We start from the raw sequence: 25,000 nt of genomic DNA, 5'->3' as shown, positions 1-25,000 counted from the left end.
ACAAGGGATTGCATTTTTGTTTTAGTTACATAGTTACATAGTTACTAAGGTTGAAAAAAGACCTAGGTCCATCTAGTTCAACCTTCCTCCACCAGTTCTACACCTGGTCACCAAGTCATTTATAACCAACAATGTTGTGTGTAGTGAGGAAATCATCCAGCCATTTTTTGAAAGCTGTTATTTTGTCTTTTTTTTTTGCTGTTTTTTGAGAAGGGAGAAAAACAAAACGTAGGGCAGCCATATCGTCCTTATCAATACAGACATAGCGGCAGGCTGTAAGTGCTCTATGGTGGTGTCTAGAAATCAAACATACCCTGGACTATGACAGTTTAAAGGACGTGATGGAGGACCAGTACTCTCCTCCAGAGACCAGAAAGTGGCAGGGAAGTCACATACAGAATCTTATCCGTGCGTTGCCAGTTGCCATCCTGCCTTATCTAGGTCCTCCAGCATTAGCATTTCATCTCAGACCATTATGATGAATAGATGTGGGTTCCATCTTTGTTCAGATGTTTTCAGAACTCTCAGATCTGGATAGAGAGTGTGCGCATACATGGCCACCTCTGCGGAGGTGAAGAAGATAGGCCAAGTTCTATATATTGGTGTGGGTACTAGAGGAAGGATATGTATTGGGCTATGTGTGCACGTTGCGTTCAGTTACTTGCAGTTGTAAACGCATCCTCTGGCAGAAACGGTCTGTCAAATTTGGTTTTGACAACAAAAACGCTAAAAATACACTGGCGTTTTTACCACGTTTTGACGGCGTTTTAACCGCGTTTTACAGGCTTTTTAATTGCTTAAAGTCAGATGGGTTTTCAATACAAATACACTACTAAATAAAGTTTATACATTCAAACACTATGAAAAAAAGGGAAAAAAATGATAAATATCATGCTTAAAATCATACACAACATAGCTATATTTGTTAAAATGTTAAATGTGCTCTAATAGTTATGTTTCAAATAACGTTAAATTATTGAATTTCATTAATTTAATTGTCGGACTATATGTGTGTGTGTAAAGGGAAACATCATGACCTCAATATAAAGTCAAAAACGCATGCGTTTATTGTGTCACAAAAGCATGCGTTTTGCATCAAAAACGCATGTAAAACGCTAGGAGTTTGATGTAGAATGCATTTTGAAAGTTCTAATTGACTTTCTGGTTAGCAAAACGCTTCCAAAATGGCAAAAACAATTCACATGCTGCTTCTTCAAACGCAGAGTTTTTGACAAATTTTCTGCATCTAAAACGCTGCGTTTTTAAAAGCATAGTGCGCACAAGAAATCCCTATTTCCCATAGACTTTGCCTGTAAATCAAAACGCATGCATTTTTGCATTAAAACGCTGCAGTTGAAAACGCTGCGGAAACGCTTAAAAAAACGCAACGTGCGCACATGGCCTTAAGGTGGTTCACTACTCAGCATAAGTGGCCATATCAATGTAAATCTCATAGGGAAGGCTTCTCTCAAATACATTGTGTAGTACATTCTGCCTCTGAGCAGTGCTATTTCGGTTTCGCTCATCCTGATCAAGTGACCCCTGTGCTCTGGAACCTCTCAGATCCGGTGATATAAAGTCAACTTACAGTTGACCCAACATCACTGAGGCAGGTCTCATTTTCTGTAAGTGACTGGGCTGTGGGCGGAGTTTTACTGCTCGTCACAGCCAAGCATCGCTCCTGCTTGCAGCGCTATGCAGCAGAGGAGAGGGCGCGCCACATGCTGGGCTGTGAAGAGCGGTGAAGTACGCCTACAGCCCAGGCCCTCACAGAGACTGGGGTCCGCCTCGGTGATATCGGGTCAACTGGAAGTTGACATGGCATCACCAGATCTCAGAGGTCACGGAGTCCGGGAGTCACTTGATGGGGATGAGCGAACCGCAATAACATCACTCAGAGTCAGAATTTACTACACAAGGTATTTGAGTTTTACAGCGATGTGGTGAACCAACCCTTTAAGAAAATGCCAGAAATGTCTGAGATGAGAATACCTCTTCAAACTCCTCTCCCCGGCTGACCCTGTTCCAGTCTATATAGCAAAGCTGGAATGTAAGCTGCGTCATCTACTGGGTGTGCTCTGGTGGCTAGTATGTAATAAAAACTGAATTGTAATAATACATACATTTTCTGATAAATTCCAAAAATAGGACACCTGATGCAATATGTTGTGTATAAGGGTACTTTCACACCTCCGGTTTTTCTTCTGCGGCACAATCCGGCACTTTGCAGGAAAATCGCAACCGGTTTTTTTTTCTGCCGGTTGCGATTTTCCTGCATAGACTTTAATTAGTGCCGCATTGTGCCGCATGGCCTTGCGTTCCATCCGGTTTTTGCCGCATGCGGCAGATTTAGCCGATGCGGCGGCCGGATAGAACGTTGCCTGGCACGTTTTTTCGTGCGGCAAAAAAACCCGCATCGCGCCGCATTTGGCCGATGCGGCGCATCTCTCAATGCATGCCTATGGCGGCCGGATGCGGCGCGATGCGGCAAATACCGCATCCGGCCGCCGCATGCGGTTTTTGCCACTGCGCATGCTCAGTAGCATGCCGCAAGCGGCAAAAACCGGGCGGGCCGCATGGGAAAAACTTATGCAAAGGATGCGGTGTTTTCACCGCATCCGTTGCATAGCTTGCACAGCCGGATTGAGCCGCAGGGCTCAAGCCGGATGTGTGAAAGTAGCCTAACACAAAGAACGTTTTTAGTTTGCTTGATTTCTATTACTTTAAGAACACCTAATTCCTGTGTCCTATAAGGCCTCATTTAGACGTCCATTCTTCACATAGGTGTTGTCACCGTGTTTTTCATAGATAGAACACTAGAACACTTACCCATTTGAGTCTACAGGTCTGCTCACATGTTAATTTTTTTTTTTTAATTTGTTGAAGGGAGCATTTGCAGACAGTATGTCCCCAAAAATAAAAAAAAATAAATAAATAAAAAGGATTCATTCACATTCAAGTCTACGGTCTGTGAAAATGACCAACAGCACACGGAAAGCATCAGGTAGTAATCCACGCGCTGTCTGGGATTACCATTGTAATTAATCAAGATCTTCATACATGACAATCACTGATGAGACACTGATGAAGGTAACAACTGACAAGGGTCCGGATTTCATTAGCGTTTTAGATTATTTTTTTTGCATACATTAAAAATCACTGATGTCTGAATGAGGCCTTAAACATAAAAATGTATGGTGCTATGATGGGTATAAGGAGCGCTGGAAACTGTTGTATTATACCAATTTACCTTAGCATTGTTTTGGTTTTTTTATTTACTATACACCAACCCAACTATTATCCCATCACAATTTTTTCATTAGCCAATTTCTCTAAGGCCCAATATTCTAGAATAACTCAGCAAAACTCCAAACCAAACAAGAACATCACATTCAATGCTTTGCAATCCGCAGCACTTACCTGCAACAGAAAGCCGTGCCGTACGACTTACAATACTGCCTAAACTATCCACCGTTGCCACACATTGATAGATGCCCTCATCGGGCTTGTTGTGCTTTGAATGCACCACACTGGTGATGAACAAAGACCCATCTGGAAGTAATCTCCTCCGATCATCGGATACTAAATTAAGAAAAGTCCCATCTTTTTTCCATTCAATCTTTGCTGCTGGCTCAGCATACACGGAACAGTTTAAAACAGCGGGAGCTCCACGTAGTGTTACAGTGTCTGCCGGTTCCGTCAGGAAGTAGAAGGGGGTGAACGTCCTGAAAGCGGAGCCTACAAATGATACAAAAAGAAAGAATTAGGAGAATGCAGAACCTCTGCTAAGATATGCTAAAATTGTGCAGAACATCCATTAACAGTTTAGGCACATCTGTGTAGCTGATTTTTCTTGCATTTCATAACCAAACAAATTGCAAATTTTTGTTAAATGGAAAAACAACAGTCATCAATTCCTCATTTAGCTGCATAGATTTTTAAAGGGAACCGGTCACCAGATTTGGCAACTATAAGCTGCAGCCACCACCACTGAGCTCTTATATACAGCATTCCGGAACACGGTATGTAGAACATAAAAAAACACTTTTATAATACTCATCTAGGGGGTGGTCCAGTCTGATGGGCGTCAGTGCTCTCTGCTCCGGTGCCTCCCCTCTCCAGTCCAGTGCCTCCTCTTTGCAAGGATCTCAGTCATCCTTCTACCCAGCCCAGTGGGGATGACGCGCGTATGTCATCCACACATGCAAACATTGTAGTCCTGTGCAGGCGCACGTTGATCTGCCCTGCTGAGGGCAGATTAAAGTACTAAAAAAACAAAACAAAAAACTCCTAAAATCAATTTTTATTTTATCATAATATTAAAAATGCTCCAAAATAGAGCGCAGTAACTCTCATATAAACAAGTACACTGGTCAAGTGTGGTGGAAGAAAGGGCAAAAGGAGGTGTGAGCCAAAGTGATAGGGGGAGCTCTAATTCACTCAACACTCAAGATAGAGTTATGGATAGCATAACTTCAATGATATAGTTTTGTAAGTTGAATGCCCTGTTATTCTAGGGGGTATAGAGAGAGGGATAATCTAACCCTCCCTTTTATCTACCTACCAGCGGAGGTGCACCATAAGTTATTGGGTACCCCCCGCTCCTCGTCGGCTCTCCCTATTCTGTCCCTTTAACCCGCAAGTCGCAGGAACAACCACCACCAAGAATAAAGGTGCAAATAGTCAGAAGGTCATTATCAATATGGTTACCTGGATTGGCAACCCTGATACAGCTTATCCTTTATGAATAAAGGAAAATTTGATGCTTACTGATGTATTAGCAACAAACTTGGAAAATCCATACAAATTATTTACTGTGGCTTGGTCACCATAGATATGATAGCCAAACCACAGCTGTACATATATGCGTTCCTGTACAGCTATACAAGTGCAAGTTGGTAATAATGTACTGATGATATAAGTGATAACAAGATAATAGCATGTAATCCCAACAGGGAACTTATCTGTTAGAATCACTGATAACAAATCCCATTCCCGACGCGTTTCCCCCCTATTTATATCTTTAGGGGTTCATCAGGGGAAGAAAGAAGGATTTCGTCATATCCACATCATTAGTATCATAAATTTTCTTTCTAAAGAGAAAAAGAAATATCGGTTTCCCAAGTAAGGACATTGAATAACGTCCAGAAAATCTACATGCATTCTCCACAGTATACACTATACAGAACTGATTTGTCTATTGTCATACCTTAGTTAATTTGGCTTTCCTCATGGTATCAGGCCGACATCAGTAGCCTTTAGTAGTGGGCAGATACATCAGGCATGCATTACCCGCTAGTGCTCCAGGTATAATAACCCCAAGAAGAACACCGGGCAGAGAGGCAGCACACCCTTCCTCACTGGCGTCTTTTAATGTCCAGATGCCGGTTACATGCTTTACCCCCACTTCCTGTATCGTGGCGTAACGCCGGAAGTGTAAAACATGTGATGAAACCGCCACTTCCATACCTGCATGACCAATAGGAAGCGCGGCTGAAGCGGTCATGTGACAACACAGACGTCACCGACGTCACTTCCACGCCCCCCACACGAACAGACGGGGATGGTATCCAAGGTAGTGAGGTGGTAGGCACAGACGTCACTTCCGCACCTGCGCCACAGAGTGTTATTGACGTAATCACCGCATCTGCGCGGTAGAATCCCATTCACCGCTCCATGTTGTCAGATGGAAACAGCGACGCACCTATGCGCCTGCGCGGTCAAGCGTCAGCGTCACGGTTGATGATATTGTTGCGACATCACCAGGCAGCTGCGCAGAAGAAGTATATGAGAGATCTCGGAATCCCAGCCCATTATACTTATATGTAGCAGATAAGGATATTATCTCATCCTGAAGTAGAAAACCTCCCAGAGTGTATGCCATCTTACGGACAGCTGTTACTCCTCCCCAAAGGTGGCCAGTGAAACATATCTGCCAAAACCCATTAATTAGGAATGAAGGAAGCTTATAGACATATAAGTAATCAGTAATGGCAAAGGCCGGGAACCATATATATGAGCCAAGGGTCCCAAAAATAGGGAAAGTGTTTAGTGTAGAGAATGCATATTGACTATATCAAAGCACAGGGATTTCGTCAACTGTCGTACGGAAGGGTTAGTGTACAGATGTACATGTACGTGTCCACTTAGCTATATAGGTAAGACAAGACGCCAATTGCGTGTTCGCATTGGGGAGCATTTCGGCGATATTGCCCACAAACGCGACACACCTATAGCCAGACACGTTAATAATTGTCACCAGGGAGACCCCAAGAGCATACGATTTCAAGGGATTGAAGTTGTCCCGATGCCAACTAGGAAGGGAAATTGGGACAACAGAATACTTCAGAGGGAAGCCCGTTGGACTTTCCTCCTTGATACAGTTAACCCTAAGGGCCTCAATGAGGTTTTGAGCTACACTAGCTTCATTTAAGACAGTTACTCACAATACATCTCCTAATAGCCCCCCCCCCCCCCCTCCTTTTCTCTTTTCTGTTCCTTATCTACCCCATAGTTCCGTGTTGGTTTTATGTTCTCTTTGTTGTTTTTTGGATTGCTGTTTAGCCCCAGCTATTCCTGAGGGGTATTAATTCATCTTTTTAGCCAGATTTTCCTTATTGCATTGTTGGAGTATATGCTCTGATGATGATAACCCTTTGTGCTTTGATATAGTCAATATGCATTCTCTACACTAAACACTTTCCCTATTTTTGGGACCCTTGGCTCATATATATGGTTCCCGGCCTTTGCCATTACTGATTACTTATATGTCTATAAGCTTCCTTCATTCCTAATTAATGGGTTTTGGCAGATATGTTTCACTGGCCACCTTTGGGGAGGAGTAACAGCTGTCCGTAAGATGGCATACACTCTGGGAGGTTTTCTACTTCAGGATGAGATAATATCCTTATCTGCTACATATAAGTATAATGGGCTGGGATTCCGAGATCTCTCATATACTTCTTCTGCGCAGCTGCCTGGTGATGTCGCAACAATATCATCAACCGTGACGCTGACGCTTGACCGCGCAGGCGCATAGGTGCGTCGCTGTTTCTGACAACATGGAGCGGTGAATGGGATTCTACCGCGCAGATGCGGTGATTACGTCAATAACACTCTGTGGCGCAGGTGCGGAAGTGACGTCTGTGCCTACCACCTCACTACCTTGGATACCATCCCCGTCTGTTCGTGTGGGGGCGTGGAAGTGACGTCGGTGACGTCTGTGTTGTCACATGACCGCTTCAGCCGCGCTTCCTATTGGTCATGCAGGTATGGAAGTGGCGGTTTCATCACATGTTTTACACTTCCGGCGTTACGCCACGATACAGGAAGTGGGGGTAAAGCATGTAACCGGCATCTGGACATTAAAAGACGCCAGTGAGGAAGGGTGTGCTGCCTCTCTGCCCGGTGTTCTTCTTGGGGTTATTATACCTGGAGCACTAGCGGGTAATGCATGCCTGATGTATCTGCCCACTACTAAAGGCTACTGATGTCGGCCTGATACCATGAGGAAAGCCAAATTAACTAAGGTATGACAATAGACAAATCAGTTCTGTATAGTGCATACTGTGGAGAATGCATGTAGATTTTCTGGACGTTATTCAATGTCCTTACTTGGGAAACCGATATTTCTTTTTCTCTTTAGAAAGAAAATTTATGATACTAATGATGTGGATATGACGAAATCCTTCTTTCTTCCCCTGATGAACCCCTAAAGATATAAATAGGGGGGAAACGCGTCGGGAATGGGATTTGTTATCAGTGATTCTAACAGATAAGTTCCCTGTTGGGATTACATGCTATTATCTTGTTATCACTTATATCATCAGTACATTATTACCAACTTGCACTTGTATAGCTGTACAGGAACGCATATATGTACAGCTGTGGTTTGGCTATCATATCTATGGTGACCAAGCCACAGTAAATAATTTGTATGGATTTTCCAAGTTTGTTGCTAATACATCAGTAAGCATCAAATTTTCCTTTATTCATAAAGGATAAGCTGTATCTGGGTTGCCAATCCAGGTAACCATATTGATAATGACCTTCTGACTATTTGCACCTTTATTCTTGGTGGTGGTTGTTCCTGCGACTTGCGGGTTAAAGGGACAGAATAGGGAGAGCCGACGAGGAGCGGGGGGTACCCAATAACTTATGGTGCACCTCCGCTGGTAGGTAGATAAAAGGGAGGGTTAGATTATCCCTCTCTCTATACCCCCTAGAATAACAGGGCATTCAACTTACAAAACTATATCATTGAAGTTATGCTATCCATAACTCTATCTTGAGTGTTGAGTGAATTAGAGCTCCCCCTATCACTTTGGCTCACACCTCCTTTTGCCCTTTCTTCCACCACACTTGACCAGTGTACTTGTTTATATGAGAGTTACTGCGCTCTATTTTGGAGCATTTTTAATATTATGATAAAATAAAAATTGATTTTAGGAGTTTTTTGTTTTGGTTTTTTACACTATTACTCCTAGTTTTTCACTTGTTTTGGTTTCTAAACAGATTAAAGTACTGTAATGTGCAGGCGTGAGGAAAAGTTACAGACCGCCCGTACATACGCATTACAATACTTTGATCTGCCCAGAGCAGGGCAGATCAAAGTGCGCCTGCACAGGACCTTAATACCGGCTAGTGTGCATGACGTAAACGTATCATGCCCACGGGCCTCAGAAGAGGGAGGACGAAGATCACCGCAGAGAGGAGGCGCTGGACCAGAGAGAGGAGGCGCCGGACCAGAGACACCCATCAGACTGGATCTACCCCCTAGGCAAGTATTATGAAAGTGTTTTTTACATTCTACTCAGCGGTCTGGGCTCTTATATACAGCATTCTGGAATGCTGTATACAAGAGCTGAGTGGTGGTGGCCACAGCTTATAGGGACAGGTCTTATGAAAGGTTCCCTTTAAAGGGAACCAATCATCAGGATTTTCGTATATAACCTAAAGCCAGTGCTATACTGGCACTACCAGGCTGATTCTATACATACCTGTAGTGGGCAGCTCGGATGTTTGGGCTTTCAAATCCAAGAAAGTAAACTTTAAAAAATCAGCAGCTTCTTGATTGGCATTTGCAACAGAGCAGATAGTATATGGGTGGGTATTCATATGCATTCCCGCCCCCCCTGCCTGTTGTTCCTCCCTCTCTGTTCACTATGGTATTATACAAACAAATCACTTTGCTTAAGGACCTGTGGTGAGGTCATTCCCATGTGACCAGAAGGGGCGGGGCCTCAGCCAACAAAGCTGGATACCAGGTCACATGGGAATGACATCACCACAGGTCCTTCAACAAAGTGAGTAGTTTGTATAATACCATAGAGAACAGAGAGGGAGGAACAACAGGCAGGGGGTGGGAATCCATCTGAATACCCACCCAGAGATTATCTGCTCTGTTGCAAATGCCAATCAAGTAGCTGCTGATTTTTTAAAGTTTACTTTCTTAGATTTGAAAGCCTAAACATCCGAGCTGACCAGTAATGGTATGTAGATAATCTGAATGATAGTGGCAATACTGCACTGGCTTTAGCCTATATACAAAAATCCTGGTGATTGGTTCCCTTTAAATATGGGAAGCCTGTCATCCAGAAGAAACAGAGATGCTCAATATATTGCTTAACCATTCTTTCTTGGTCAAATTGGTGCATTTGGACTATGATACATTAACACAACCACTTGGGCTACAAAAAGGAATCCAAATTGATACATTTATGAAAAAAAAGTAAAGATTCTTCTTAGGAAATCGCAGCACACCAGATGAACACAACAGATTTTTACGTGTATTAGTGGACCCCTGGACATGGATTGTAGACTACTTCTTAACACTGATGTCATGGACATGTCTTATCTGCAGAAAACGACCATGTGTAACTGAACAGACCCTGTAAGAGCAGAATGGAAGAGAAAGGCTGATGTTGCTTTTGGCATTCTGAACATCTGTTCAGCAATGAAAGTGGGAACAGATAACGCTTAAACAGTGCAATCAACGGCAGAGACAGAGGATGGTACAGCGGCACAGTGCCAAGGCACCTCTCCCCACCGTGAAAATCAGCTAACTCAGCAGATCTCCCATAACAAGTCTCTGGAAGGGCAGCAGACGGTGTCCTTCCTCACCCGCTTTCCCTCAGCATTTCCTTTAACCAGCATGACAGTGGTTAGATAGATCTGGAAGAAGAGCTGTCACACGAGAACATGTCACAAAATCAATTCTTATTAAATAAGACAAGCAACAGCAACTTCTCAAAAACTGCTTATTTAGACAGAACAATAATCATTCAATCATGCCATATAGATACAGCAATGGCATCAGGACTCACAGGGTAACACACAAAGCCCTGTACAAGTCCCAGAAAGACATTTATGTCAAGGCCACATTACTACATTTCACCTCCTATAACAATAACCAGAAAAGCCTTTTTAGGTGACCAAAAAAGTGGTGGGGGAGGGGGATCACACATCTGAAGACCATGGTAAAAAGCATAGCAGGAAATTCACATATTGTTCTTACAATCACAACGAGAATTTGTGCCCACCCAAAACCTACAAAAGGCATATACAAGTCTACGGAAAATGGGAGTCAGACCCCATGAAGTGGTTCCTCTGTTTACTACACTCCTCAACAAAGAGATCGCAATGTCAAGAAGTAAAAATGTGGCGCTACGACAATCACAGGACTGCTAAGACACGCGAATGGTATGCAAATGATGGAAAACCGCCAACATAATTTTCCAAGTATCTGAATGTACTCAGAATGGAGTATGAATGACATACACACACGCTTTGGCAAGTTATCAATGAGGTTATTAATGGTTGTCTGAGGATTGTTCTGCCACGCTGAATGTACTTGGGCAAATCATCAAGATCCACTGCTGGCAGCTGCCTTTACAATTACCGTCCAATGACATCCCAGATGTGGACGATAGGAGACAAGTCTGGAGAAGTAGCAAGCCATGGCAGCTTGTTTAGGCCATGAAGGTTGCTAATAGTAGAACGAACAACATGCAGTATAGTGTTGGGTGTCAGAAAAAAAATTATTGATAGCATGCCAAGACGTGTCAGTGTGGGTTTCTGCACACGGCCTTCATACTCTCTGAATAAATCAAGAGGTTTTGAAAGTTTCCATTTTTTTCATACTTTGATTTTCACAATTCCATAACTTTTTCTTAAAGCTGTTACAATTTCAATGTTGAGGCGTGTATAACAATCTTCAGTGTCTACAAATGTACAAGACTTAAAAAAGGAGCCTGACTGGTCCCCCGTGCCCCCAGAATCACAGCAGTTGTGTCTACCCATCTAAATTCCCTGCCTAACCGTCCCTTTATTACATTGGACACAAACCGGTCTTTCCAAAAAGTATTTCTAAAGTCTGTTTAGGATATGCAAACAAACCCTTTGACTAGTCAATGGGGCGTTAGTTTCCCCAGACTCTCAGCATGTTAATTCACCCCTGTGGGCGTGCTAACTTGATTTGCAAGTCATCGCCACCAGTCTACAAATATCACGCATGTGCGTGGCTTTGTTCACACATCATTGAACCTCTAAGTCAGGTGTACGCGTTCCAGCTTTAGAGTTGCACACTGTGCATGATCATGTGTGTAGAACAGGGCTATTCTTCAGCTCTTCTGTGTACATGAGCAGTTTTCTGCACTACCGATCATGCACAGTGCCCCTCTCTGAAGTCGGTATTATAATATATTATTATAGCGCGATTTATTCCATGGAGGTTAACATGTGAAAATGGGGTACACATAATATGGACAAGTACAATAATCATAAACAAAACAAAATAAGGCACAGACGGGTACAGGAGGAAAGAGGACCCTGCCCGCCATGGCTCAGTCTACAGGAGGAGGAAAGAGGACCCTGCCCGCCATGGCTCAGTCTACAGGAGGAGGAAAGAGGACCCTGCCCGCCATGGCTCAGTCTACAGGAGGAGGAAAGAGGACCCTGCCCGCCATGGCTCAGTCTACAGGAGGAGGAAAGAGGACCCTGCCCGCCATGGCTCAGTCTACAGGAGGAGGAAAGAGGACCCTGCCCGCCATGGCTCAGTCTACAGGAGGAGGAAAGAGGACCCTGCCCGTGAGGGCTCACAGTCTACAAGGGATGGTCGTGCAGCGCTATAGTGAAGGTTGTAGGCTTGTTGGAAGAGGTGGGTCACCCAGCTTCAGAGGCACAATGATGTGAGTGAATAAAGCCACGCGCATATCCAATGCAACAAAGGGACAGGCAGGGAATTTAACTACATAGACAACTGAGGGTGGTTCTGGGGGCATGAGGGACCTGTCAGGTTCTCTTTAACTGAATAAATCTAACCTTTAGGCTATGTGCAGCACACACTGCAAATTTGGTGCTAAAATTCTAATTTAGATGTGTTTTAGGTGCTTTTTTCCCCCCCATGTGTTTTTTTGTTAAGTCAATAGTTGGAAGGGCTATTAAAAAAACGCAGGAAAAAACACCCCAACAATTGACATACTGCCGATTTTATCTGGATCAAATATGCAAGGGAGGGGGGGTGGGGATAAAAAAAACAAAACACACAACATGGGCACTGCACTCAGACTTTGCACCAAAATCTGCATGCCTATCGTGCAGCAAGCAGATTTCCCAAAAAAAAAAAAAATTAAAAAAAGAAAAAAAAAAAAAAAAAAAACACGAAAAAAAAAAAACAAACCAGGCCCTTACGGGGATTTTCTCAGAGGAGAGTGCTACCTATTCACAGTGGGATGCCACCAAACACTAGAACTGGAATGTCTATCCCTAATGCACGTCTGCAGGCTGAAGCAGATAGCCAAGCGATGTACTCCAGTATTGCGGTTAGCTCCATAGGTATTAAATGAAGTGCATGCTCGAGTGCCTTTCATTTCATGCTCCTTTTCATTGTAGTTTCGCAGCAAGGAAGAACAGGTTCAGGTCTTCAAATATAGTGATTAGCGGGGGTCCTTATAGTGGGGTCCCCAGCAATCAGACATTTATCAGTTATCCTGTGGATAGGTGATAAATATCTATTGTGGGATAACTCTTAACCATAAAGGGTAAGCAGGTATGACGCCAATATCCTCTCCTACAAAGCTCTTAAGTACAAGAGACTTACCAAGCTATACCTTCTTTTTTTTTTTTTTTGGCACCCTGCCATTCTCTCCCATCCACTTCTCTTGCGATCGCCACCACTTTTTAGGTTCCCTTTTAGAGCATGAACTGCGAAAAGTTCCTTGGAAGCACTACAAATCTGTTTTTCAATCTTGTAAAGTGGGCTTTACATGCTGCGACATCGCTAGCATCGGCTAGCAATGTTGAGCGCAATAGCACCCGCCCCCGTTGTACATGCGATATTGTGTGATCGCTGCCGTAGCGAACATTATCGCTACGGCAGCGTCACACGCACATACCTGCTCTGCGACGTCGCTCTGGCCGGCGAACCGCCTCCTTTCTAAGGGGGCGGTTCGTTCGGCATCACAGCGATTTCACACGGCAGGCATCCAATAGAAGCGGAGGGGCGGAGATGAGCGGGACGTAACATCCCGCCCACCTCCTTCCTTCCGCATTGCCGGTGGAGGCAGGTAAGGAGATGTTCGTCGCTCCTGCGGTGTCTCACAGTGATGTGTGGTGCCGCAGGAACGAGGAACAACACTGCTAATAAGCATTAAACGAATTTTTGTTTCAGGACGACCTCTCCACGGCAAACGATTTTGACCGCTTTTGCGATCGTTTAAGGTCGCTCAAAAGTGTCACACACTGTGATCTCGTTAATGAAGCCGGATGTGCGTCACAAACACCGTGACCCCGACGAGAATTCATTAACGATATCATAGCGTGTAAAGCCCGCTTAAAGGCTGCTTTACACGTATCAATTTATCGTGCGTTTGCATGTGCGATTGCACCCGCCCCCATCGTTTGTGCGATACGGGCAATTTGTTGCCCGTGTTGCACAAATGCGGTAACTCCCGTCACACGTACTTACCTCCCGAACGACCTCGCTGTGGGCGGCGAACATACTCTTCCTGAAGGGGCGGTTCGTTCGGCGTCACACAACGGCCGCCCAATAGAAGCGAAGGGGCGGAGATGAGCGGGACGTAAACATCCCGCCCACCTTCTTCCTTCCGCATTGCCGGCGGGACGCAGGTAAGCTGCAGTTCATCGTTCCCGGGGTGTCACATGGAGCGATGTGTGCTGCCTCGGGAACGATGAACAACCGGAGCACAAAAGGACGTTCGATTTATAGAAAATGAGCGACGTGTCAACGAGCAACGATAAGGTGAGTATTTTTGCTCGTTCACAGTCGCTCATTTGTGTTACACGCTACGATATGTCAAACGAGGCCGGATGTGCATCACTAACGACGTGACCCCGACAACATATCGTTAGATATATCGTAGCGTGTAAAGCGGCCTTAAGACTGCACAGCATCATTTATCTAGGTTTTTGTTTGAAAAATGTTTATAGGTTGATGTAAAAAACACAAACATTCTGCCTAGCACATAGACTAGTTAGCAGCGGAGAGGTCACCTTCAAAACACGGTTTATGATTCAAGAAAAATGCCTTCTGTAATAACGCGCTTACATATTTACAGATTAGATCATCACCACATTTCATTGCACTGCATAATGGCCATTCTGAATGCTCTGCGACCGGGTGATAACTAAATAAAAAGGAAGGGTAACCGGGAATCCAGGAGAGAAGCTGCACGGGAGCAAGAGAGAATCTGCACCCTAGCCTTGACGGTCAGTAACACGCTGCCTACCATCGCCAACATCAGAAATTCTTAGCATGCACACATATATCCTGGGAGAAGCACTTCTAATTCACAAAACAGATACTGAGGCCCACACAAGATCAAGGCATCGACGAGAATGATATCTGAATTCTGTCAATGGAGAAAGAAGGCAATCATGGAGTGCTGAAGGCAATTTCCACAACCTGCTGACAGAATACAGGCACTATTCTGCTGAAAGCACCGGAGAGTGTAACCACAGGGAATATCATGTCCCAAGGCCTCGCTCCTTAGTAGATAGATTTCTCCGGCTTGTTAGGGGAGTGGATGGGCCTCAAGGTACATATTACGGAGCTGGTGTGAATTCAATCTACTAATATATGAGCAAAGGAATAGAGCTAGTGATACGGTGGAGAGAAAATTATTACCTCCCATTATACACGGTATAAACTAACATCATGGCAGGAGACTACAAATGCATTATGTGAAGGGAGCCTAGAGAAGAGCCGGATCTATGACCAAGCTAGAAATATGGCACCAAAGTGAGAAGTATTATATTCAAAATAGAAGAGTCTTTATATTTACCAAAGTATGAAAATACCCAAAAGACACCGTAGTACAAATGTATAAACATTTTTATTTTTATCAATGCATAGGGTATACATAACAATGATTTAAGAGAAAAACCGTAGTGAGTAAGTGATAGAGGGGAAGAACCCCACGTGACCCAGGAAAGAATCTCAGATCTCACATAGGACCTGCAAGGATGTTTAAAGTATGCTAGTGCAAAAAAGATGCTAGTACAATAAGAACCAGGGTCTACTGTATAGCCAATCAATGAGGAGCTTACCTAGCAAGCAGATCACCAGTTAGTCCTGGTGTACACGTGGGGACCGGCGTCCCAACACGTGTTTCGTCTAGTGCTTCGTCGGGGGACAATTGTAGGTAGCTAGGTAAGCTCCTCATTGATTGGCTATACAGTAGACCCTGGTTCTTATTGTGCTAGCATCTTTTTTGCACTTGCATGAGGTTACCTATTAGCATACTTTAAACATCCTTGCAGGTCCTATGTGAGATCTGAGATTCTTTCCTGGGTCACGTGGGGTTCTTCCCCTCTATCACTTACTCACTACGGTTTTTCTCTTAAATCATTGGTATGTATACCCTATGCATTGATAAAAATAAAAATGTTTATACATTTGTACTACGGTGTCTTTTGGGTATTTTCATACTTTGGTAAATATAAAGACTCTTCTATTTTGAATATAGTAATCCATTGAGTTGTTGCCTATAATTGCTATCTGTGGTTCCTTATATTATACAAAGTGAGAAGTATGTTAGGAAAGCTAGGAACCAGCCAAACCCTATTTATCCATGCAGGTGGGATACACCTTATCCTAAGATCACAGCTAAAACTACAGCAGCATATGGCCTGTAGTCAATATGGAAATGAAACCTCAGCATATTAAAAGGGCCAAACAAATAAATAATGCTGAGGCCTAGCCGGACTGGTTGATTCCCGGTGATAAATGATGCTTCTTCACCCTGTATAATGTGTCGGCTTCCCCCCATCCATCAGAGAGCTGTTGCATACCCCCAATAACAGCCCCCCTGCTACCAGCTACACGCCACAAATCACACGCCCCCTCCTCAGACATGTGTATAATAGAAGGGGGGAGGGAAGTCAGCAGTCCCATGCCACTCGTTTCCATGGATACCCGGGGCTCAGCAAGTTGCATTTCTAAGGAGCTGCCTGCAGACTGTGGGTATGTACAGTGCTGTACGGAGGGGGAGGGCGAGAAGCACATGGTGTCAGGAGGGTGCATGCCCTAGTGTAGCATCATCAGATAGGAGGCAGACATACAGATCAGTGCCACAAGCACAGTACCGGCCCATGTGATCAGCTTCTGTATAATCCACATGTACAGGAACAGAAACGCAAGGATTTATTAGATAAGTGATCTTAATCACACCACCAGATTCAGTGGGATCCAATAGCTTTGTTTTATTATTCAAACTACAATGTTGGACACTACAAAACGTTGTTTGTGTACGCATACGGCGCAGAAATCGCTATCAAAGTGCCAGGCAAATACATCATCTAACACCACATATAAATCACACTGAAATTTTCCTCCATCCCCCGTCCTAGGCAACACAGCCGGCATCACCGGCATCTGGAGACCCTTCCACACACAGTGACCCCAGGGCAGACATTCATGGAAGAAATTTTAAGCAAATGTGTTAAAGACAGGTCACATGCAGTAAAAGATTTTGTTTTGCTTAAGACCACCTTACACATTAGATAAAAGGTGATTAAACCTGATTTTGTCGGGATCGATCACCCATCTAATGTGTATGGGGCCCCCCGACTGTCCGCCCACAGATCAGTGAACATAAGGGTCAGGTGGGTGGAATTCCATCACTCCAGCCTATTGTTCAGCAGGGAGAAGAGAAGATTCCGGCACTGGCTCTCTCCCAGAACATAGGGAATCTTGGCCAAGCTATCCTCTATGGAGGAGTTGGTAGAGATAAGTGGCAGCCGACAGCTACCAAGTGGAAATGTGTCAGAAGGCAAGAAAACTTATTTTGAATGTCTAATCCTTTCACACATCAGTTTTTTGGCATCGGGCACGATCCGGCGAAAAAACTGATGCGACGGATCCGGCGAAAAAACTGATCAGTTGCATCAGTTTTTTCCATCAGTTCCTTCAGTTTTTTGAGAGATCCAGTGTGATACTGAGCATGCGCAGTTAAAAAAAAAAAACGGATCCGGCGGCCATAGGCTTCCATTATAAAACACGCCGTGCGGCGCCGGATCCGGCACGATCTGGTTTTTTTTGCCGCACACAAACGTTCACTTCAACGTTTCATCTGGCTGCCGGACAAGTAAATTTTGCCGGATGAAACGCAAAGCCATCCAGCAAAATCCAGCGCTAATGAAAGTCTACGGGGGAAAAAACTGATCCGGCGGCAACAGATCCGTTTTTTCATGTTTTTGCCGGATTGTGCCTGATGGCAAAAAACTGATGTGTGAAAGCAGCCTAACACTAGCCCAAAATATTTTTCTATTTTAAAAACGTTATTACAGAATTACGGTCATGCAGATTTTGTCACATTTTTGTGAGACGACAGACTATCAATAAAGTGGACGTATAATCACAACTCAAATCTAATGTGGAACTGAGGACTCTCATGGAGTACTATTTGTTTTATGGTTTCTTCTAAAAACTGACCATATACATTAGAGACGTCTAGTGACTATCATATCTCAAAGCGTTCAGGCATATGGGATTTGTTATTTCAGGAAAATAAAATGACATTTATGATAAATATGTGTGTGTGTGTATATATATATATATATATATATATATATATATATATATATATATATATATATATATATATATATATATATATATATATATATATATATATATATATATTTTATAATATAATATACACACACACGTGTATGATATATAGATTATAATGTATTATAAATAATCACTTGAGTACATCAAAATGGCCAATGTCTTGGTATTTTGAGAGAAACTTGACCACAAATGTAAATACATCAAGCAGGTGTCTTTGAGCATGTGCAGTAGGAACCCCACCACCACCTCTTCATGTGTAGCAAGATATGGTTTTAATGGATATCGTCATCTAATTCTGGAGAGCACAAGAGTGCTGACGTAAGAGGAGGCTGCTCACACTGCTGTACACCCTGTCTATCTTATGTAATACTTGAGAATACCAAGACTGCTGAGGTAAGAAGAGACCACGCACACTGCCTTCTATCCTGCCTACTTGATCTAATACTAGATATATCAGAGGTGCTGAGGTAAGAGGAGGCTGCTCACACTACTGTCTACTAAACCTTTCTGATCTAATACCGGAGATATCAGAGGTGTGAGGTAAGAGGAGGCTGCTCACACTACTGTCTACTAAACCTTTCTGATCTAATACCAGAGATATCAAAGGTGTTGACAGAAGATACTGATCACTGTTGTCCACTCTGTCTTATTAACACAGGAAATACGTTACACTAAGGTTAGGTAAAATGCTATAGAGTATCTTTGCTTCCAAAGTCATCAGTGTTTCTCAGAATGTTTCAATTTCTATGTTATATAGGACTACATTTCTTCCCTTACAGTAATATTATGATGGGACTTAAACCACATATTTTCTCTAGGCGCACTCATTTTCCTCCCACACTACAAAAACATACCGATAGAAAAAGATATACAACCTATCACACTGACACGTGCATATGTGTTAAGTGGAGTAGCGGTATACAATTTCATGATTTTCTACCCCTTGGTAGGAGTTTACAATCCATTTTCGAGAAAGTAGTACAGACTATTTACAAAGAACAAATAAAAAAAAGTAACATACAGCTCATCCATGACCTCTCTCAGTATATTAGCACATTTTACAAGTCTCTAGTATCTGGAATAACCATTGCATTATGACTCAGTGAGCACAACTGAGCGCCACATCCTATGACCTAACCGCATGCATTTAGGTGATTTATAGCAAGTACAACACAAGTCCTTCAAGCATTGCTGATAAGTATAAAGAAAAATAGGGACTAAAAAAAAGACTTCACACTTAATGAACCAAAAGTTCACAAACAAGAAAAAGACTATAAAATTTTACTACGCTGGCCCATCGTGGAGGATAAATGTCATGACCCAAGGAGAACTTTTAGCCCTTTTTTTGGAAACAATGTGTGCACCCCCCCAACCCCATAACCCCTGCAGTGTGGACTTGTATGTCTGTCCATCAGCTCTTTAACTGACTTTCAAGAAAAGAGTCTCATCCTGTCTCATGTGGAGGAGACTATCCATGAAAATTCATTGGAGAATTGGCGCCAGGAGCTTTTCCCAACTCTTCTATAATACAAGGAGAGAACAAAGGGAAATAAGAATCCCTAAGGGTATCTGTCCCCAGCGAGAGAATAGTAACATTCAATATCATTTTAACTGCAGACAAGACTATGAGGAATAATAGACTACTTTAATTACTTTAATAGGACTTGAGAGACCTTCCCATAGGTCCGGTCATAAAGTCACTAATTTTCTCCCACTCAAAGTCATGAAAAAAACCCTGAGATGGTGTGAATGGTCAAAGTTCAAAATATATGAGCGCTGTATACAATGAGGCCAATCGAGCTGCTCTCGTACACATTAGACTACCGGCAAACACTACCAACACTCATCTAACGTGCAGGATTTGTTTTAGGACGTACACAAGTGACTACATCGCAACGGGTCATCAAAAATTACAGACAAGATATTAATCCCATTCTAAAGACAATAGGTGAAGGGCCTATTAGGCAGCAACATCTATTAATGATCGTGATTGACTAGCGAATATTCATCGTGTCGTTATCGTGCATACAAGCTCATTATTACACAACCAAATGTTAGCTCAGGATCTGTTGTGGAGGGTGGAAAGTCACCAGTCATCCATAAAAGCATGTATTACACCTTCGGATCAGAAGATTTTAGTCCACAAAGATGAATCCACTCCTCAGTGCAATGTGTTGATGAGATAGTAGCGACTTATTACACCGCGTAATTTTATGCAAACAAGCGATCATTTTGAAGTAAAGCGGGCTTTACACGCTACGACATCGCTAATGCGGAGTCGTTGGGGTCACGGAATTCGTGACGCACATCCGGCCGCATTAGCGATGCCGTTGCGTGTGACATCGATTAGCGATTTTGCATCGTTGCAAAACAGTGAAAAATCGCTAATCGGCGACACGGGGGTCCATTCCCAATTATCGTTACTTCAGCAGTAACGAGGTTGTTCCTCGTTCCTGCGGCAGCACACATCGCTGCCTGTGACGCCGCAGGAGCGAGGAAGCTCTCCTTACCTGCCTCCCGGCTGCTATGCGGAAGGAAGGAGGTGGGCGGGATGTTACGTCCCGCTCATCTCCGCCCCTCCGCTGCGATTGGGCGGCGGTTCAGTGACGGTTCAGTGACGTCGCTGTGACGCCACATGGACCGCCCCCTTAGAAAGGAGGCGGTTCGCCCGTCACAGCGACGTCGCCGGACAGGTAAGTATGTGTGACGGCTCTGGGCGATGTTGTGCGGCACGGGCAGCGATATGCCCGTGTCGCGCAACAGATGGGGGCGGGTACCCACACTAGCGATATCGGGACCGATATCGCAGTGTGTAAAGTAGCCTTAAGTTTAAAGATTTGGTTTTGTAGAAGTCGAACAATATTATCTTCGCTAGCAGCTATTATAAATCGCAAATATTACTCGGTTTCAAACGATATTGCGATTTTCCGAGCAATTTGTGCCCCGTCTATTAAGGGTTTTAGTCCCTGGATACAATACATCCACTAACAGCAATTCCTGTAGAGGATGGACTTCTATTACAGCCTGCAATGCTGTCTTGCTTAATATCATGATAGACTACAAGAGCAGTGGTGGTATATATATATATATATATATATATATATATATATATATATATATATATATATATATATATATATATATATATATATACACACACACACACACACACATACACAAATATATGCACAAATATATGCACATATATATATATATATGTGCATATATTTGTGTATGTGTGTGTGTGTATATATATATATATATATATATATATATATATATATATATATATATATATATATATATATATATACACACACACACACACATACACAAATATATGCACATATATATATATATATATATATATAAAGATGGCCACACACTAGACCTTATCTTCACCCGTCTCTGCTCTCTATCTAACCTCACTACCTCCCCTCTCCCCTTATCTGACCACCATCTGCTGACCTTTTCAGCCCTGTCCTCCTCACCTGCCCCCCCTGTCCAGCACATATCACACCCCCGCAGAAACCTTGCACACATCAACATACACACCCTTTCTGACTCTATCCTACCGCTGTCCTCCATATCTTCACTCCACGACACAAACAGTGCCACCATTTTCTACAACGCCACTCTCACATCAGCTATTGATTCAGTCGCTCCTCTTGTGAACGGCAGAGCAAGACGAATCAATAGACAACCCTGGCACAACAGCCTCACTAAAAAACTACTACCTACAATACCCATTATGCACAAAACCTTTGTCACAGGACTTCTGAGAGACTAAGGAATCACCTTTTGCATGTCTTCTACAGCATCAAGAGTAAAATCCAGAGGGAATTTGAAACACAAAGGAAGACACTTCCAGAAAGCACAGAACAAGAAGTACAACAATACTACTACAGACTACGAACCCTTCTGATCCACAACAAGGAAAAGAAGCTACACAGACTGCGCCTCAATTCAGGACTTAATACAAACAGGTGGAGAACAAAGCCAAAACCTGACAACTTGGAAACCAAGTCCATTCAAGGCACAAAAGCATCTAACTGTGTTATCAATCTCTCGGATTACAAACCAAACAAAATGGAAGTTGCTGTGCTTTCTAGAGGACTCTCATTTTGTCCGACTAAAGCTCTAGACAAAATTGAACTCTGCAGCGACATGGAAGATTACTTCAGGAGACTACGTCTGAGGGAATATTTTAGCGATGCAGATGTTTCAGAATCCTCCCAGACTGAAGGAAGACGGATCTTGACAACCAGGAAAAGATCAGATTGGACACCTCCACCAGGACGCAACCCTCATCTGGATAACTATATAGACACTTTCAGACATTTGGTAAAATCCACTTTCCTAGACACACACAGGAGGCAACCATCCAACATCAGTGCCCAGGAGAGAAGGGCCATAAAATCTTTGAAAACCAACAAAGAAATCATCATTAAACCTGCAGACAAGGGGGGTGCAATAGTCATGATGAACAAATCAGACTACATGAAGGAAGCACACAGACAACTGATGGACACACGCTACTATAAGAAATTGGAGTCTGACCCTACACAGGACTATTACAAGGAACTTAACAAGTTGGCCTCTTGTCTGCCTGACATATCCATAAGAACTGATGAACTGATACCGGTGAGTCCAAGAATAGGCACATTCTACATGCTTCCCAAAATTCACAAATCTGGAAACCCAGGAAGACCCATCATTTCATGTGTGGGCACCCTCACTGAACAAGTCTCTGGATGGGTAGAGGGTATCCTTAAACCCTTGGTAAGGGATACAAGCAGCTACATCCAGGACACTACTGACCTATTGAAAAAACTATCAGCAATAGGTCCTCTTCCAGAGGGAACCATCCTTGCCACCATGGATGTGGAATCCTTGTACTCGAATATTCCACACCAGGATGGATTAAATGCTTGCAAAATTTTCCTGGAAAATACAGGAACTGATGCCAATTCTGTGGTGAAGCTTACAAAATTTATCCTCACCCATAATTACTTTGAATTTGACAATGACATATATCTACAGGAGACTGGGACTGCAATGGGAAGCAAAATGGCACCACAATATGCAAATCTTTTCATGGCCAAGCTTGAGAGTGACTTTTTATCCTCTTGTCCTATCAGGCCTCTGGCCTACTACCGTTACATTGATGATATTTTAATCATCTGGACAGAGTCTGAGGAGCAGCTGAAGACCTTCCATGAACAATTTAATCAGTTTCATCCCACCATCAACCTAACACTCAACTACTCCTGCACGGAAATCAACTTCTTGGACACCATCATTAAACTACGGAACAATGAAATACAGACATCCCTGTACAAGAAGCCAATTGACCGTCCAACATACCTGAAATGGGACAGTTTTCATCCAAAACATATAAAAAACTCTATTGTATACAGCCAGGCTATCAGGTACAATCGGATATGTTCCAACAGTACAGATAGAGACAATCACCTTGAGGGCCTCAGAAAAACCTTTTTGAATCAAGGCTACCACCCAAGAACAATTGAAAACCAGATTATAAGAGCCACCAGAATATCAAGAAACCATCTTCTACATTATAAAACCAAAGAAGAGAACAACCGGGTCCCTCTTGTAGTCACCTACAATCCACATCTGGAGGTGTTTAGAGGAGCTGCACGGAAACTACAACCATTACTGCAAAAAGATGCCCGGTTAAAATCTATTTTTCCAGACCCCCCACTTCTGTGTTTTAGACAGCCCCCAAATCTAAGAAGCATCATTGTCAGAAGCTCCCTGTCCTCTCCAACACCAACAGGAACATTTCCCTGCAACCAGAAAAAATGCAAGACCTGTCCATTAATATTGACAACGGACAAGATAAAGATTCCCAGATCACATCAGGACTACAAGATCCCAGGTACGTTCAGCTGCACCACAACCAATGTGGTGTACTTAATTATATGTACCAAATGTCCAACTGGGGGTCTGTATGTAGGGGAGACCGGACAACAGCTCAGGACAAGGATGAATTCTCACCGCCACACAATTAGAGAAAAAAGGATGGATCTACCTGTGGCCAAACATTTTTGTAACCCAGACCACAGCATCATGGACATGAAATTGCTGGTATTGAAAGGAAACTTCAAGTCCCAGAGAGACAGGAGACTATGGGAGTACAAACTTATGATGACCTTTGACACATTCAGAGAAGGAATGAATGTGTCTCATGGATTCATGTCTTTTTACATCAGTTAAAAGATGTGCTCCTCTGACCATCCGAGCATGTCACAGCCCTGGACCAGACCCTTATCAAAGGACAATAAAACTTTCACACTGAACTGCATCAGTATTTATGGCTAGAACAGCTTGTCCCCCTGCCATAGAGATAGTTCTGTTTCATATAACTTGTTCTCTTTTTTTTTTTTTTTTTTTTTTTTTTTTTTTTTTTTTTTTTTACTGCACTATTCTAAGTCCTGTTGTGTATAAATACGTGACTCTTCAGATTTTGTGTTATACCATGCCTGATGAAGAGACCTGAGTAGTCTCGAAAGCTTGCAATTATTACCATCTTTTCAGTTAGCCATTAAAAGGTATCAACCACTGAGGACTCTCTGTTCTTTTAAACAATTTTTTTTTAAAAAACTACGGCAAGTGTCTAGAGCCGCAGAGCGGCGCTGGAAGAAAACGCACTCCCAGGAAGACTTCACCACATTCAAAAATGCAATTCACACATTTCGCTTGGCCCTTACCTCGGCTAAACAGAATTACTTCAAAAACCTCATATCCTCTTTAACACACAACCCCAAACAGCTATTTAACACTTTTACCTCCCTCCTTCGCCCACCGCTGCCCCCTCCAACCTCCCTCATCTCCGCAGAAGAATTTGCCACATATTTCAAAGAAAAGATCGACCAAACCAGA

General features: G+C 43.2%; 1 protein-coding gene across 10 annotated transcripts in view; it reads right to left on the bottom strand.

The window, feature by feature from the left end:
• The window catches only part of NEO1 (neogenin 1), a 269,675-nt gene that overhangs the window by 104,214 nt on the left and 140,461 nt on the right, over positions 1-25,000 (bottom strand). For all 10 annotated transcript variants that reach the window (XM_075345541.1, XM_075345547.1, XM_075345542.1 and 7 more), the window contains exon 2: positions 3,421-3,738. In XM_075345541.1, the coding sequence (XP_075201656.1) occupies positions 3,421-3,738 (318 nt within the window). The remainder of the gene's footprint in view (positions 1-3,420; positions 3,739-25,000) is intronic.

This window comes from Anomaloglossus baeobatrachus, chromosome 4, assembly GCF_048569485.1.
Source record: "Anomaloglossus baeobatrachus isolate aAnoBae1 chromosome 4, aAnoBae1.hap1, whole genome shotgun sequence".
In the NCBI taxonomy this organism is placed as follows: Eukaryota; Metazoa; Chordata; class Amphibia; order Anura; family Aromobatidae; genus Anomaloglossus; species Anomaloglossus baeobatrachus.
Note: the sequence above shows the minus strand (reverse complement) of the source record. Positions and strands in the feature narration are given on the sequence as shown.